Here is a 17,163-nt window from a genome sequence, read left to right on the forward strand (position 1 = left end):
CAGGGAGTGAGTTGATCCTCCTGACTGGTGGACTGGTGCCAGGGGGATCTGCCTCCTGAACTGTCATGAGATCACAACAGATCCTGGACCTGTAGGAGGAGCCAAGACACAAAATGGCAGTGAGATATCAATACTCCCAGCTGAACTACTCTCTGGACTACACCTGATGTGCAGCATGTGGATAAGACAACAGAGCGAAGATAAGATTTTCTATGGGGCAGTGTGAAGTGTGACGGCAGCTGCAGCGTGAGAAGGCAAACTGCTCTACAGACGCTCTACCTGGCTCAGAGAGGCTGAAACTTGGAGGACGCGGCTCTGTGTCTCTCGGCGCCGGGCAGGGCTGCTCTGGCAGAAGGCACAACCGAGGTCTTTTTGGACCATCCCGGAGGCCGCGGCGCTCAATTCTATAAGGAGATGCGAGACAGTGATCAACGACTGCGACCTGTCGACAGAGCCGGAGGGGAGGGAGAAGCAGAGCGCGTGGGACTCACCCGGTGGGATGACCATGGCCAGCGACTTGGGCAGGGTGGCGGCGTTTTCCACAAAGGTGGGCAGGCGCCTGGGGCTGAGCGGGCTGCAGGTGTCCGAGTCCCGCACGGTCACACAGCTGTGGACGTCCACCCGCTTGTTCACGCCGCAGCTAGGGAGGAGTGTTTAAATCCACAAAGTGAGCAAACAGAAGGGTGACCGTTTCAACACAGAGCAAACACAGAGCTCAGAGGCACAGGAGGCGGAGCAAAGGAGTTCGTGGGGAGGGCACCTGGTGGGCAGGATCTTGGCATTGTCCTTGCCCTCGGTGTCGCTGGAGATGGTGATTATTCTGACAGCGGGGTGGAGTGTGTCCGAGATGACGATGGGCTGAGATGGGTGCGTGGCAGAGGACACACACACAACCAACAAACAGGTCACATGTACTTAATGGCAAGACCCTTCAAACATAGCTGAAAAGCACATTTCCGGTGAGTAATTTCTTATCTGAACACCTGCAGTGTTTAATGTGAGCTGTAGGTTTGGGGATACTGGTGCAACACACGACAAGCTTGTGCTGGCAGGCCCACCTGGCTGTGTTGGTCGGGCTGGCTGCTGAAGGTGACTGGAAGGTTGGAGTTGGTGCTGGCCCCCGCCCCCAGCCCCGCCCCCAGCCACGCCCCCACTGCCGAACAGGCCTCTGCTGCCGTCGAAGCCCGTGCACCTCCGCTTACAGATCTCCATGTTCTGGAAGCAAGACTTTACACTGCAAAGTGAGAGAGACAGAGAGTGAGACAGACAACGAGAGTGACACACAGAGTCAGTGAGACAGAAAGAGGTGAGTTACAGCACTGTGCTACAGCAAGTTACAATAAGATGGCGTTCCTTAAAAAGAGCTCTTTGGGGTTTTCTTCCATTTGCATGCAACTTTAGTGTGCTTCCAGTTGGAATTCTTAGCTCCTTGTCTGAATACATTTTACACGAAAGAAGCAAATTATGGAGCGCCCAGCCCTGCATAATGATCGACACGCAAACCATCCTGCCCGCGTCGGAGCTGGAACACAGGCTGGACTGTGTGAGACGGAGGGACGGCCCTGTACACACTCACTGTGCACTGTGAGGGTAGTGAGAGAGGTGAGCCATGGTGACGAATGGGTGTTTGAGAGTCTCCAATGGCGTGATCCGTTTCCCTGCGTCCAGCGTCAGCATCTTTTTAAGCAGGTTGATGAACTCCCACCGGTCAGCCTTCTCCACCTGAACGTCTGTGCCTTCCAGAATGGGCATGTTGACCTGCATGGGAGACGAACGGGTAGGTCATATTATGTGCCAGCAGAGGGCGGCGATGTGCCTAAGACGCTGTTTCAGCAGCAACATTGCCGTGTGTTCCTCTGCATTTCACAGGCGCTGTTGTGACTTACATACACTTCTTATTATGACAGCACGAACCCTCGAACCCTTGAACTCAAAACCAAGACCTTGCTCTACATGCTCCACCAGCAGCTGGTGCGCTTTGTTCTTCATTTGCATGTCACAGCAGTGATGCTAAGCGTGCAATAAGGTGTACAAGAGCACAAATAACCTGCTTCATGTCATCGAGACGGTCGAAAATGTATCTCCTGGTCTCTTGGGACTTGATGCCAAGCTCCACCTCATGCTCTAAAGGCGTCTGGGGAACATAGAAGGAGAAAAAACGTTCAGGTGTACTGTCAGGTGCCATTACAGATCTCTTATGAACCGAACACATGGCACAAGAAGGATGGGGGACCTTGAGTCTCCACAGATGGTAGCTGGAGCCAGAGCCCCTGTGGAAGAAGCATCTGGTCTTGGTTCCCGCACTCAGGAGGTTCTCTGCTGGAAGGCCCTGCGTCTGGGAGATGTACCGGATCTGCGGCGACAGCGTACAGGAGGGATGATTTTATGGTATGATGGGATGACTTTATTTTATGTTCATATATTGATCCTGAAGACGAGCTAGCAAAGACAACTACTCTATCCAAACCCTACATGTCCCTACAGCCACAAAGCCACCATGGGTCTGCACCTCTAACACAGTAAGGGCTTCGCTTTCCTAAAACACCTTGCACCAGTCAACCCTGTTGTACTGGGAGCTTCACCTGGACCCATCTTAGAATTCCACTGTCATGCAAACCTGAGATTTTTTTCCCACTGCACTACAGTATTTCTAGCACTACTGTAAAGAGCTCTTATTAGATTACCAATTATAGCCAGCAAACACATCTCAGGCCTAAAGGGCCCACAGATCACACTCTCAACACATTTGAGTTAATTGTTTTGTTGGTTCCCCAAAAATCATTCATAGTCTCTTCCTTGCCAGTCATTACAGAACAGCTAGCAAGCTGCATAGTTAGAATAAAGGTGGCCATCACTGTTAGCAACTCCACTCTTCTCCCAAACAAGATTGACATGTTTATTACACAACGAGGAAGTTCTGGAAAGGAGGTGGGAAAGCAGACTCTAAATCAGCACTGTTCTTCGATGCTTCGTGAATAAAGACAGAAGCGTGAGAAAGGCGAGGTTCGGGTCCGAGGCCTGTGGGCTGACCTGATCGTATTCAGATGCTCCAGGATACAGGGGACAGCCCAGGAAGAGCTCGGCGATGACACAGCCCAGGGACCACATATCGATGGCCTCGCAGAACGGGAGACCCAGGATGATCTCGGGCGATCTGGACCAAAAAGACAAAAACGTCCATCATCACGTTTAGCATGATACTGTGGTTTGTGGTGATTCAAAGGTACTCACTTTAACACAGAGTGATGAATTAATGTGTGAAAATGTAAAAGCTTTAAGAAGTATTTTTTTTACTACCTGAAATATTCTTTTGGTAAATTGGTAGCACAATACTGGCCTGTGCATTACCCATCTACTACTGTAGTGTAACCTGACACTGACACTACACTGACACACTGACACTACATACTGATGTGCTGTTCTCCACTACGTAAATACAGAACAACACTGCCATGGTGTAACTACAATGGAGCAGTGCAGGTACCCTGTACTGATATTACCAAAGCCTGAAGCATAAAACCAACCAAAAAAATATTTTTATGTGTGCTGAGAGCATCTTAACTTCTCAGGCACTGAAGATATTAAGATATTCTTTGGTGTTTGGATAAATGACAACACTTACATGATCCAGTTAAAAATACATCACTTATAAATCAAATGGCAATCAAACGCGTTGCAGTTCATCGTAATGCTTATCACAATCTTAATGTGCAGCCGTGTCACCATAGCCATCCACAACGGGCAGTTCACCTCTCAAGCACACTCGAGCGGAAGCGATTCCCGCAACCATGCATCTGTTTCCAATATGCCTTAGGCCGTGCCACTCACCGGTAGTATCTGGTCTGCAGGTAGGAGGAGCACACGGCCTTGGAGACGTGGGTGGCGGAGCCGAAGTCGATGACCTTGACCCGGTACGGCTGCCTGACGGGGTCCACCAGCATGATGTTGTCAGGCTTGAGGTCGGTGTGGATCAGGCCCAGACTCTTCATCTTCAGGAGCGCCATGGCCAACTGCTGCACTATGGGCCGGATGCACTTCAGCGGCAGCGGGCTGTGCTTGACGAAGTCCTGCAAGCTCTGCCCCAGCATCTCAAACACCAGGCATAAGTGGTTCCTGTGCTGGAAGCACTCGTACGAGCGAACAATGTTGAACTCGTCTACGTTCTCCTTGTTGAGACGGCTCAGGATGCTCATCTGAGCAGATGGGGGAAGATGGGACAGGCGTTAAGTTATGTGGGCACAGCATTCAAGGGCTAATATGCTACGTAACTTCAATAGCATCAGCCCAGTTACTGCATGGCTCCCTTCAGACATTTACTTTTGCTATATTTGGCAGATGCTCTTTTCCAGAGGGAAATGACCCCTGATCAGTGGCGGCTGGTGCACAAATAATTGAGGGGGGTGTAAACAAATTAAAAACAAATAAAGCAGTCTTATTGCCCTTTATTTATTTGAACATGAATTTTGCCCTAACGTTCTTCAAGTGAATGCTTTGTGAGAAGATTATTTTGTAAAGATAAAACTGAATTATCTCTCATTTTGTATGAGCTGCTGCTCCAGCCTGCTGATATTCAACATGAACCGATTTACGTTGGAGGTTCGCGCGAGGTGGGCGGAGTCTCGCCCTACGATCACTCGCGAAAATGTATAAACCAGCTTTAACGAACCGCAGCTGACTGACACTACCAACAAGAGTGGGTGTGTCTGAAACCGACCAATTAAACTGCAGCCTCAGATCAGTGCTTGGCAAAAGTTTATGCCTCTCCATGCACTCTCATTAGACCGGTGCCCCGCACACAGGAAGTGTGCACAATGTAAGCAATTAAATACAATTATGTGTTTACACTTTTAATAAATTCAAGCATGGCAATTAGACACACAGTGTCACTAAATAATTTCCTCACTATCGCAGTTTATAATGAACTCATTTTAATATCGGAACAATATTAAGGGGGCGGCGCCCCAGCGCCCCATATTGACCAGCCGCCACTGCCCCTGATTACAAATTGCAGTGTTAGCCAATATCAGCCTATTACATCTTATTAGAGCAGGAACAAAGCAACATCACAATCAGGGCTACAATTGTGTAACGCGGGAGTACAGGGAGGTACTTGACGTGTGAAAAGAGAAACAATATAAGCCGTGAGAGCACGGTAAAACAATAAACAAAACTTCAGACAGCTGAAACGGATCATTGCTGATTACTGCAACTCCTGGTGGTAGAGGGAGTGGCAGCCGAGCCAGCCCTGACACATTGACTCTCAAAACCTCTTTTAAATCTACCATAATTTCCCCACCTCGATCAGGCCCTGGCGGGCATAGGCAGGGTGATTTTTCAGGATCTTGATGGCGACAGATTGACTGGTGCCGCGCTTCCAGCACTTGGCCACCTGGCCAAAAGTCCCGCGGCCAAGGAACTCCAGCACCTCGTATCTGTTGGAGGCAGAGCAGAGGACCTCGTGCTGCACTAGACGGTAGTCGTCCATGCTGAGGAAACTGCTGCTTGTAGCCATGGAGTCAAAGTACGCCATGGACCAGGTGGTAGAGATTTAACCAATCTGAATATCTTATTTAGTTATCTGGGTTAACTAACCTCAGAACAAACTTTTTGAATAAAAAGCAGAAGAAAACGACACGGAATTCATTCGTAGTCGACCGTAAATGTTGTTCTGTTTGCACATCACTATGACAACGCGTAATGTAAACTAGCGGTTTCCATGGAAGCTCAATTCGAATTCTACGATTGTGACGTGGTAACAGGCACCACAACGCGCTACGCAGCGCTGCTTTCTTAGCATATAAGATCAAATATAAGGTCGATTTCAAAACAATACACAAAACAACAGCACTGTTTTAAATGTGCGTGTTTGGGTAGCCAGCTACAGTTTTGCTTTTTCTCTAATTCGCTCGCTAGCTATTACCTAACCACCCCCCCCCCCCCCAAACGATCACGTTGGCGTATAAATATGTAGTTAAGATATATGCTCGTTTGGGTAGGATTTAATCCAGTAGCTCTACCTAACAAACTAGCAATATTTTATTTAAGGGTAGTTTATTTTCAAAGCACACAATCCTAAAGTCTTAATGCACTCTCACGTTTACCGCTGGAATTACAAGAGATTGGTACATTTCTTATGTATTTGTAACTTATATATTTGTAACGTTATATAAGCGAACCATTCAGTCAAATAGCTATTTGTTGCGAAACGAAACACAGTTCATTTCAAGCATCTTCAAATGCTTTAGCCAATATCCAACACTTTTTTTTAATCTGGAAAATGCAACATTAAAATGAAAGTATTTCCAAGTATTTCAAGCAGCCGTACGAACCCTAAAATTGGGTCTGTCCACTACAAACTCCTTTATGCTTTTAATTCTTCAGCCGAACGCTTGGTGAAGGGGGTTGTATAGAAGGATAAACTGATAGCACATGTACATCTCAGAGACTCTGCTGGATGTAACACAGTTCGTCTGGAATACGTATTTAATAGAGCGCGTGCTCATCGCCAACACGTCTCTGATAGTCTGTGGTGGATCGTGAAAGACCTCCAGCAGCTGCATTACAGACCTACCTGGCTGCGTCATGATCGCGCCTGCGTCTCGGAGACGCTTATGAGATCTCTCCTAGACTATTTAATACGGCGTTTATTCATCTGCAGTACGTCTTTTAAACGGCAGGCTTGGATGCCAAAATGACTTTCATACGCTGCATTCCAGACTTATATGTACAGTAGGCTATAGCTAAAATGCAGCATCTGAACGTACCTGAATGTGGCATTTAAAATCAAACCAGATTGAATTACATTTAAAGCTAGATTTTATATTCTTCTTCCTCCCTAAGTTAAAGCTATGAAATACACAAGCAGCGAGATCGTATGAGCCACTAAGAAGCCTAAAGACTCAAACAGAAATACACTGGAAAATTATGCTATATTATTTTATGTAATTAATTAATATTATTAATATTATTACCACAAAACAAAATTAAGTGAAAGGGATTTTCATTTAACATGTTTATTTAACAGAAAATCAACAATATGCAACAAACGTGTAATTAACAAATTAAAGATGAGCGTCTTGCTGGTGCCAGGTGGAGGTAGTCTTTTAGGCATTTTTCAGCCTCTGCTTTCATGGGAGCGGGTAGCGCTGGGTTCTTCACTGCGGCAGCTGTGTGTCAAAATGTAGAATATTATTACTATTCTTGTTAAAGAGGCATAAGGGCTACACATTTATCAGTTATATTACCCTGAATACATTAAGTAAACTGCATGTAAGAAATAAATCATCTAATGTATCTGTTATTAGGCTAGGCTTAAGGTATTAGGTTACAAGCATAGTAAGTAATTGGAGGAGGAGTAGTATTTTCCAAAATGTACAAAGGTGTTGTTATTTACCGGTCATTTTGCCGTAAAACTTTAAAAACCACATGACCTATAAGAGTCAAATGTAAAAGTAAATGCTATGCGCTTCATGTTAAAGCTAAAAATGTAACATGTAAGTCGCTTCAATATACTCACCAATAATAAGCTGTCCACAGGCTGTCTGTCTGTCCCCTGCCACACCAGTTAAGGCTTTTTGCCAGGTTTGGGGTGAAGACCTTGCTGGAGATCCACCATATCGTTCTCTTTATTGTGTGGCCTCCACTTAGTGACAGCATGTTGGTCTGAAATAAAGCACAATAAGAATATAAATGGATAAACAGCAATCTCACTGCACCAACTGCACCTTCATAACATATGTCCTAGGAAATGTACATTCTGTTTTGCATTTTGTAATCAGGGTTCTTATTTAAAATCAGTTAATATCTTATTCATTGTATTGACTTAAAGTAAGTGATTAGAACGTTTTTGACTAATAATATAAAACTGTATACAGTCTTGGCTAAAATATTTGCACTTCTTTTTAGAAAATATTTAGATGCAATATTGACAGATTGGTGAACCTCTACCCATCTCTGGAGGGATGGATGGATGGATGGATGGATGGATGGATGGAGATAGTCAAGTCAAACTTATTTATATAGCGCATTTTACAAAACATGTTGTCACAAAGCAGCTTTACAATCATATGGGTCCAGATCCCTAATGAGCAAGCCAAAGGCAACAGTGGCGAGGAAAAACATGATGGTGGAGATTAGGAAGAAACCTCGGGAGGACCAAGACTCTAAAGAGAACCCATCCTCCACTGGGCGGCCCTTTAGCACAAGTCCATATTTGTGGAGATAGAGAGTTGGTGGTAGCTAGATTTGATTTACAGTTTTTCTCAGTCGATTTGGTACATTTCTTTCATCATTCAACAGTTGCAAAGCACATAATTCACTCAAAATTCTTTGTTTTTGCTTCAAAAGCAAATATTTAGGTCAGTCAATTTGTCAGTGCCATCAGAGTATCTAGTCTGTGTGCCACTGCCTATGAACAAGGCAGTCAAAATAATTAGTCATGTTGTCAGTGCAACTATAAGTCAAAGTCAAATTTATTTATATAACGCTTTTCACAACACATGTTGTCACAAAGCAGCTTTACAGGATTTACATGGTTAACAATACTATGGGTCCATATCCCTAATGAGCAAGCCAAAGGCGACAGTGGTGAGGAAAAACTCCCTATGATGGTGGGGAATAGGAAGAAACCTCGGGAGGACCAAGACTCAAAAGGGAACCCATCCATTGGGCGGCCCGTTACAGTCACAAGTCACAGTCAGTGCAGACTGTAAGTACATTCTGATGGAAACTAGCTAAGCTTTTGATTTCAAGAATGCTGCACATGCTGTGGTATATATCAAATGAAACAATACATTTTACACACAAAATACAAAGTTACACAGAACACAAAGTTACACATGACTGTATGTGGGAGACTGATAGAAAGAAATTGGGCTGGAATCAATTTTGTACAGCAATATTGTTTGACTGTATTGTTTGCACTGCAATTTGTTGACAAAAACAAATCTGATTGAAATTCAGAAAAGACAGACAGCTGACTGGAAAAACTGCAAAATTAGAAGAAACTTATTCTACACATTCAAAACAACCTGAGCACATACAGCCTCCAGAGAATATACACATTTCTGAATTTACATACATTTTCTCTATGAAATGTTTGAACAATTGAACACAGACACAGTTGTTCTTCCAATATTCAGCTGCACCCAGTGACCAGCTTCAGCCATTGTAAAACCATGACTTACATGTACAACATGGTCCACAATTGTTGCCCTTATTTCACTGTTTTGTCCCCTCAGCCTTACACCACACAGTCTTACTCCTCTTCTTGGCTGTTCACCCTGCACATGGCCTTGTGTTTCCATTATGAGACTTTGTGATACTGCAGTGTTTAGCCTCTATAAATGTTTGCCAATTACAGTAAAGGTTCATGAGACGCACCTCTGACCTGTAGTTGAGACCATTGGTTGATCTAGACCTTCACAAATTCCCTTTTTTACTGTATCTGAATGTTCACCTGCGAATAATTTAATCAAGTTAGGAAAAAATTACCAAAATGTAATGACAAAAATAAAAGAAGTAAAATGATGCCTTAGAGATTATGACGACATGTTCAGCACTTTTGCATCTAATGACCCAGGCGTTGGGTCTAAATGTTTTGGAGAGTAAGACAATTCAACAGACAATACGTACAACACATTTTGATAAACATGACATAAGCAATAATGTATTTGTTCTGTCCCACACACTTGCAGCGGGATTTGTTAGTTTGTTTAATCCCAGTTGGTGAACATTTTAATTCTCTTTTGCGCCACAAGGGGGCAGCCTTGCTACATTTGTGCTCCTGTTTTTGTTTAAATCGCGCCATCTAACGGTTAGTGGCTATAAGCAGCAAGGAGATTAGGAAACAGCCATTCGAGCACAAAAAATCCAACTAGAGATAGAAGGGCACCAAATTACCTAGGTGACTACGTAACTGAAGACGAGGATAGTGATGGAATGCATATCACAGTAGACTACTGCTGTAGAGCAATGTGTGGCATTCCACAGACTTATGATGAAGCAATGCAATCAGACAATTCAAAAGAATGGAGAAAAGCAATGGATGAAGAAATCCAATCTCTAAATGAGAACAAAACCTTCACCCCGACAACACTAGCAGTGGGCAAGAAACCCGTGGGGGGTAGGTGGGTTTACGCAATCAAGTCTGGTGTAGATGGGAATGACCAATACAAGGCTCGATTTACCGCTAAGGGCTACAGCCAGAAAATGGGAGTAGACTATGGGGAAACGTTTTCACCAACAGCAGACCTAACGAGTAATAAGAGTTATGTTACAAAAGGCAGTACAGGAACATTTACTGGTCCACCAGATGGATGTGAAAACGGCGTTCTTACAGTATATAAGCTGGAGAAATCACTTTATGGACTCAAACAGTCTGGACGAAATTGGAATAGGGTTTTACATAATTGTTTAACAGAAAATGGATTCACACAAAACCAAGCTGACCATTGTGTATATTCTCAAGAGTCAAAAGAAGGGAAAGTGATCATAATTGTATGGTTCTATGATCTAATCATCGCTGCAAGGGATGGAAATTAATTGAAAAGAGTGAAAGGGATGCTTGCACAGCAATTCAAGATGAAGGATTTGGGGCAACTCAAGCATTTTCTTGGTATACATTTTGATTTTTCTGGTGGGTGTATTAAGATGTCACAAGAAAAGTACACGAACAAAACTCTACAGCGTTTTAACATGTCAGAATGTAGGGTAAGAGAAACTCCTTGTGAGCAAAAGCTTGAATACAGTGATGATGCAGTTAAAATGACAGACATCAGAATGTACAGAGAGGCCGTGGGCAGTCTGATATACCTGACAACCTGCACTAGGCCTGATCTGAGTTTTGTGGTGAGCAGGCTGTCACAGTACCTAGCTGAGCCTACACAGGAGCAATGGGTCACTGTGAAACATGTCCTGCGATACCTTAAAGGTACATCAAACAAAGGTTTAACCTTTAGGAGAAACAACTCTGAGAATCTTGGTATACAAGCCTACAGCGATGCAGACTGGGCAGCTGATACCAGTGATCGCCGCAGTACAACAGGATACTGTGTGAGCCTAAGTGAGAACAGCGCACTTATTTCATGGAAGACGAAGAAGCAACCTACTGTTGCACTTTCCACATGCGAAGCAGAGTATATGGCACTTGCTTCTACTGTTCAAGAGTGTCTTTACCTAGAACAATTACTGGGGAATATGGAAAGTTACAAATACACACAAACAATAATACATGAGGACAATCAGGGGACAATGGCATATGAGCACGCTGTTAAGTGACGTAATTTCTGCTAAAAGTTTAGGATGGTTGTTGACATCCGGTAGCCATTGAAAGCGTACACTGTGCTAGCTATTCACCTCACCAGTCTTGTAACGAGCATATTTACCGTTATTTACTTGGAAGTTTCCTTCATCTCCTGTCCGTTTACGTGTCCTAAACATGACAGTTAAACAAAAAAAAGTATCGTTTCAACAACGTACAGACAGCAGGTCCAACCACCACTGCTGTGTACCATTGTGCACAGCATCGACAAGGTGTAATTCCTACCTGAGCTTCCACACCTCTCCAAAGGACTCAGAACTGCAGAAACAATGGGTGGTTAAGATCAGGAGAGATCATTTTATTATCACGAGTACTTCCCGTGTGTGTTTGCGATATTTTATCGCTGCTCGAACCTCCCAATCCTACTGGACGACGACGACTGCGACCTGGAGCTTTTCCTGTGCTATTTCAATGGAATAACTATACTATTCCAACTCCACGACCTGGAGTATGGGAAAGAACAGAGCGTCCACCCAACACTGATCTAACAGAGATGCAGACTGACCATGATGATGATGACCCCTTACCGTGTCATGAACATGACTACTGCGTCAGTAATGAGCCTGCTGCGCTTGATCTCTCCCTCAATGAAAATGAAGAGCTACGCGAGGAGATACCAAGGCTCCGAAAACAAATCGAAGACTTAACTGTCAGCAGCACGTTCTGTTTGGAGCGGTTTTCTGCCTCTGATGATGACATACGATTCTTTACCAGGTAAATAAAAAATATGGCAGGACACAGTACACGGATGGGCCTTCTCTGGTGTCTGAAATACATTGTGAATGAATTAGCCATTATATAACTTTATATATAACTTTTATATTCCACAGATTTGCAAGCCATGCCCACCTCATGGGCTTTTGGAAGCAAATAGAGCCAGCCACCCACATCATACGGGTTACAAGGGCACAGACTGTTGAGAAGACTGATCAGGTCCCTCACTCTGCCAGTGCAACGGTAAATGTTTTCGTCTTGTCCATACAAAGCATGTTATGTCATCATTTTCAAATTAATCTTTACATCAAAAGAAGTTTTGATAGTCATAATGTAATATGACAATAGGATAATGTATTTTTTCCCCAGGTTCTTCAACCAATTGATGAGTTTTTTCTCTTCATGAACTACCTGTCATTGGGACTGATGCAAAAGGATTTGGCCCACAGATTTAGAATACATCGGTCAACTGTTAGTCGTATTATTAACACCTGGGCCAACTTGCTTTATACTGTATTGGGAGCTGTTTCTATTTGGTTAGATGTGGACACTGTGAAATCTCACCTCCCAGATGTGTTTCAGGACTACGCTGACACTCAAATAATTTTAGATTGCACAGAACTGAGATGTCAAACTCCAAATTCCCTTCTCCTCCAGAGTGAAGTGTTTTCCACTTTCAAAGGGTTGATTGGGATAGCCCCTCATGGCGCAGTGACCTTTGTGTCTTCTCTTTATCAAGGTGCTATCAGTGATAAAGAGATCTTAAAGCAGTCTGGCATTGTGGCCCTCCTTGACCCATCTATGGCCATCATGGTGGACAAGGGTGTCCTTGTTGAAGACTGCATTCCATGCAAAGTCCACATACCCACGTTTCTGTCAAAGAGAGCTCAACTGTCTAGGTCAGAGATCAGAACGTCACAGTCCATTGCAAGACTGAGAGTCCATGTTGAGCGTGTGATTCGCAGAGTAAAAGAACATAAAATATTCAGCACAGTGATCCCCCTTTCAATCACAGGGAGCATAAACCAAATTCTTTACTGTTGCCTGTCTTTTGGTGAATTATCAAAATGGCCCCTTGGTAAAAGCCTGGGCAAACAATGGCTAATCTCAATCCAGAATTAGACAGATGATGTAATGTGAATGATGGTGATTTATTATTATTTTATATTTTCTCCAACCTTAAAATGATCCCTTTAAGGTCAGGGGTCGGCAAGCCGCGGCTCCAGAGCCGCATGCAGCTCAGCTTTTGAATAGAATTAATGAGTATTTAATTAACGTATATTATTTTTGAGACTTAAAAAATGTTCGGGTGGAATTTCACAAATGTCCAGTATTTAGTTTCGGTTCGCTTGAGTGACATGTCATCGTCACTGAAATAAATTTCCAATTATTTTGCTTTTGTGGCTCCGAGTCAAAAAGCTTGCCGACCCCTGCTTTAGGTCATGCTAGTCTGTAAATATTGGCTGCAATGTTAAGGTACAGTGCAATATGATAAATAGTATAAAATGCTTTCACTTTTATATATAAAATTGACAACACAATACAACATTATGTATTTCTTAACTTTTACTGTATTTGTACAAATGAAATGAATACAATAGTAATACAATTGACAGAATAATTTGAAATTGTTTTAATTGTTCATGAGTTCATTATGATTTTCTATTGCTTGGGCATAGAGAGGTATTTTGGCATGTAAGTGTTAAAGAAAAACATGTCACACCTCCTTTTCACCTCTTCTAATACACTGCTATCTCTGTAAACTCGCTGCACAAAAATATCATCATGGGCACAGATAACTAAATCACACCACTGCATACCAGTAATCAATAACTGGCCCTGGATTTGCCAATAATAACAATGGCTCTCCTTCAATCTGTGTAGGCCTTGTGCCACTTTGAGGAATTTGCAGTCTACATAGCTTTGTGCATTTGGGCACTTAATTTCAACAAGCCCAAATGATGGACGCTCAAGTGGGTGTCGTGCTTTGATCCTCTTTCACCTAGCACAGCATGCTCGTTGATTGCAAGAGAAAACATTACCAGTCTTGTCTTTATCCTTTTATTAAATGTATACAAAAATACAGAGCGCTCTGGAGAGAACACACACAAGCCTATCTACTCTACCCTATGGCTCTGTGCGCAGGTCTCTGCCTGACACATTTTCCTCCTGTTCTATATAGTGTGGCCTGGGTATAAGCCCCCCCGTTTCTTTTGGACTTTCCCTAACCTAGCCTGTTAGACAAAGGCTGATTGTCTAAGACATTCACAATCCGCTGAGCTCATCTTGTTTTTTCCCTAAATCTTACAATGACTTTTGCCAATTATGATTTTCACAGACTTAATAGTGGTTCCATACATAGGAGTTGCACGTAGATCACATACGTTAAACATACAGATGTTTCCTTACTAAGAGTGGGAGAGAGGCCTTCGCTTCCTGGTCCTGTCAAACTGATATACATTCTTATTCTTCTTCTTAAGCATCCTGTTCTTTTAGAAAACGACAGGCACTTGGAATATGGGACAGAGCATACAGGCCTTTTCTCAGACACACTTGATAATTAGCTATTTGATTAATACTATACTGTAAGCAAAACATAAAGTGATTAATATTAGAAGTTTGATTAATACTTTAAGACTGGTCAAATTATATATGGATTATGATAAGCTGCTTGATCAATACTGTAATGTAAACAATATATGAAGGGATTAAAATGTAAATCTCAACATGGGTCATATACAAGTCCATCAGGTGATGCACCCAGCCAAGATGCATCTGGATGAATCACTAGCCCACACTTGGTCAAGTTCAAGTTTTTCAGAACTGCATAGTCCTTTAAGGCCCCCGTTTCCATTTCAAGTCCCCTCTTCATGTGTGCTGTTTGTCATGTCCCTCGGATTATCCTTTCTGCCAGGCTTTCTGCAGCACCTGGACCTCTAACGTGGCTCACCTCTCTGAAATGTGAGGCAGTCACTCTTTCTCTCCTAAGTGAATGCCACTCAGGTGTAGCACTTTGGGATCTTGTTGCCTCCTCAATAAGGTGTGACTGTGACAAGGTCACAGAAAGTGAGCTTAGGTGTAGCTGTTCTTGGTGTGTTGGCACAAATGAATATTCAGGTGGGTTTAGATGGTAACATTCTAGTGGCAGACTCGGGAATGGGGGTGCATCCTCATGTATGACAACACTGTCAGATGGAGGTGGTGGTTGTTGATAGGACAATACACTGCCAACTTGTACCTTCCCAAAGATGGAGTCCACAAGTGGCTTGTCAGGCGAGATGTTCATTGTGCAGATGAGTGGAAGAGAATCTGCTTTCATTCCAGCGTAGACTGGTCCAGGATTGAGGGTGTGGGAGCTCACCGCTGTAGCCCTTGAAAAGTGTACTAAAAGAAGAGTGAATAATATTTATTTTTACACATTGTAATCTGTTCACCAGCACAACTGATTGTGAATCACATATCACATGTCATCTGAAGTACAACGAGGCTAAATTAAATTTTGAAGAGAACAGGGTCTTATCAGATGATCAAAAGCATTTATTTTTTTACCACACACTGTAATCTGCCTATTAAATTTGGTACTACATACCTAACTCCACTGGCTGTAGTAGCACCTGGTTTTGGCTTTAGGACAACCATGGCATCCACGGGTCCAGGCTTCACCCCCTATTAATTTAAAAGATGGTGTTAGTAAAGTGACTGTGATACATTAACTAACATTAAATAATGAAATAAGACAAACCATTGTTGGTGGTTTATGCCACTTCTGTTCTGTCTGTGTGCATGAAAGGACAGGAGGCACGACAGACATGCCAGATTCAGAATAATGAGCAGTCTGGAAAAGCAATGCAACCAAGTGGTTGCAGATTCCGCAACCAGCAACACAAGAGCAGTTGCTGTTAATGAGCACAACTGGCATTGAATCACGTAATGTCATCTGAAATACACAAGAGGCAAAATGTAATATCTTGAAAAGAAGACTTCAGCAATGTCAATAGGCGCAATTTCTGTCCCATCATGTTGTTAGTGGTGAATGTCACTTGTCTATTGTCTCATGTAACGTTTGTGCTGTTTTGCATCACTCTTAAAACACTTGGCTATACTGTCGTTCTATTCTACAGTGTTGTGCATGGTTCAATCTACTAGTTCACTGAGCAACTATAAACTATAAAATATATTTTAGATTTAAACTTCATTTTCACTCCAGATGAAATGCTTACACATAGGAGTGAAACAGGCCTACTTATATTTATATTATTTTGTTGTTTCCACCACCAACAACAGAACAGTGCAGGTTTTACTTCAACTGCTTCTTGAAGAGTGTTATCAGAATATGTTAATAGGTGTAAGTGTTGAAGCCATATGTTAATAAAGAAGATAAAAGATATGGAAGACAGATTGACAGATTTTAGAAAATGCAGTTTGAATAATAGCTGAGGTGGACTATATTCTGCTTTTGAGTCATAGAGGTAGATAACAATAGCTCGAACTGTAAAATAAACTCCCATTTGTTTACTATAGGCAAAACAGACTGCTAATGATTCCCACTCAGCTACTCTGCATTTGGCTACCATTGTAAGCTTTGAAAACCAATGCCTATGGCTATCACAGCTTACGTGAAGTAAGAGCAAGGATAAAAGATTGAACTTGTGTTGAACTAACTTTTGAACTTGTTCAACAGAACTTTGAACGTGACACTGAACAGAACTCGTGTCATTTTAACCAGTCCAACTCTCAGCTGGTGTGGTGTATCTGTTTTCTTCATAGATCTGTAGCAGTGAGCCCTCACTGTTATCTCGTTAGCTTTACTTTTGCCTGATACTTCCATCAGAAATACAAACATGTTTTTAAAAGGCATTTCTAGTACTAGGACAGGTCGGTTCGTTACTAAAAACAACATCACTTCATTAGACTGCCACCTCAGGCTAGCTAGCTAACTAGCGTCAGCCACTTACCTTCAAAATTGCAGAGGTAGGATGAAACGTAGAACTTGAAACCCTTTTCAAGTGTACTCTGTGGCGTTGTACTTGATGCTCTGACAATACGACGCACATCGTTGACGGTAAACTTCGGAAACTCCAAGAGGCACCTTGTGAATTTCATAGACTCGGCCATAAACATCTGCACTT

General features: G+C 42.9%; 1 protein-coding gene and 1 long non-coding RNA gene across 2 annotated transcripts in view; both read right to left on the reverse strand.

Moving 5' to 3' along the window:
- LOC143485399 (uncharacterized) overlaps positions 1 to 15,936 on the reverse strand; it is a 54,644-nt gene extending 38,708 nt beyond the window's left edge. Inside the window, exons 1-2 of the long non-coding RNA XR_013122868.1 lie at positions 15,624 to 15,936; positions 15,273 to 15,418 (exon numbers count right to left, since the gene is read on the reverse strand). This is a non-coding gene — a long non-coding RNA (uncharacterized LOC143485399). The remainder of the gene's footprint in view (positions 1 to 15,272; positions 15,419 to 15,623) is intronic.
- Positions 72 to 5,530, reverse strand: LOC143485467 (homeodomain-interacting protein kinase 1-like). The gene is made up of 11 exons (XM_076984909.1): positions 5,297 to 5,530; positions 3,829 to 4,193; positions 3,031 to 3,154; positions 2,234 to 2,353; positions 2,048 to 2,134; positions 1,577 to 1,758; positions 1,021 to 1,234; positions 761 to 858; positions 492 to 640; positions 280 to 404; positions 72 to 89 (listed from the first exon to the last, which is right to left on the reverse strand). Exons 1-11 carry the CDS (start codon positions 5,528 to 5,530, stop codon positions 72 to 74), a joined length of 1,716 nt encoding a protein of 571 aa, XP_076841024.1.
- Positions 15,937 to 17,163: the final 1,227 nt, after the last annotated feature.

Source organism: Brachyhypopomus gauderio, unplaced genomic scaffold, assembly GCF_052324685.1.
Source record: "Brachyhypopomus gauderio isolate BG-103 unplaced genomic scaffold, BGAUD_0.2 sc34, whole genome shotgun sequence".
In the NCBI taxonomy this organism is placed as follows: domain Eukaryota; kingdom Metazoa; phylum Chordata; class Actinopteri; order Gymnotiformes; family Hypopomidae; genus Brachyhypopomus; species Brachyhypopomus gauderio.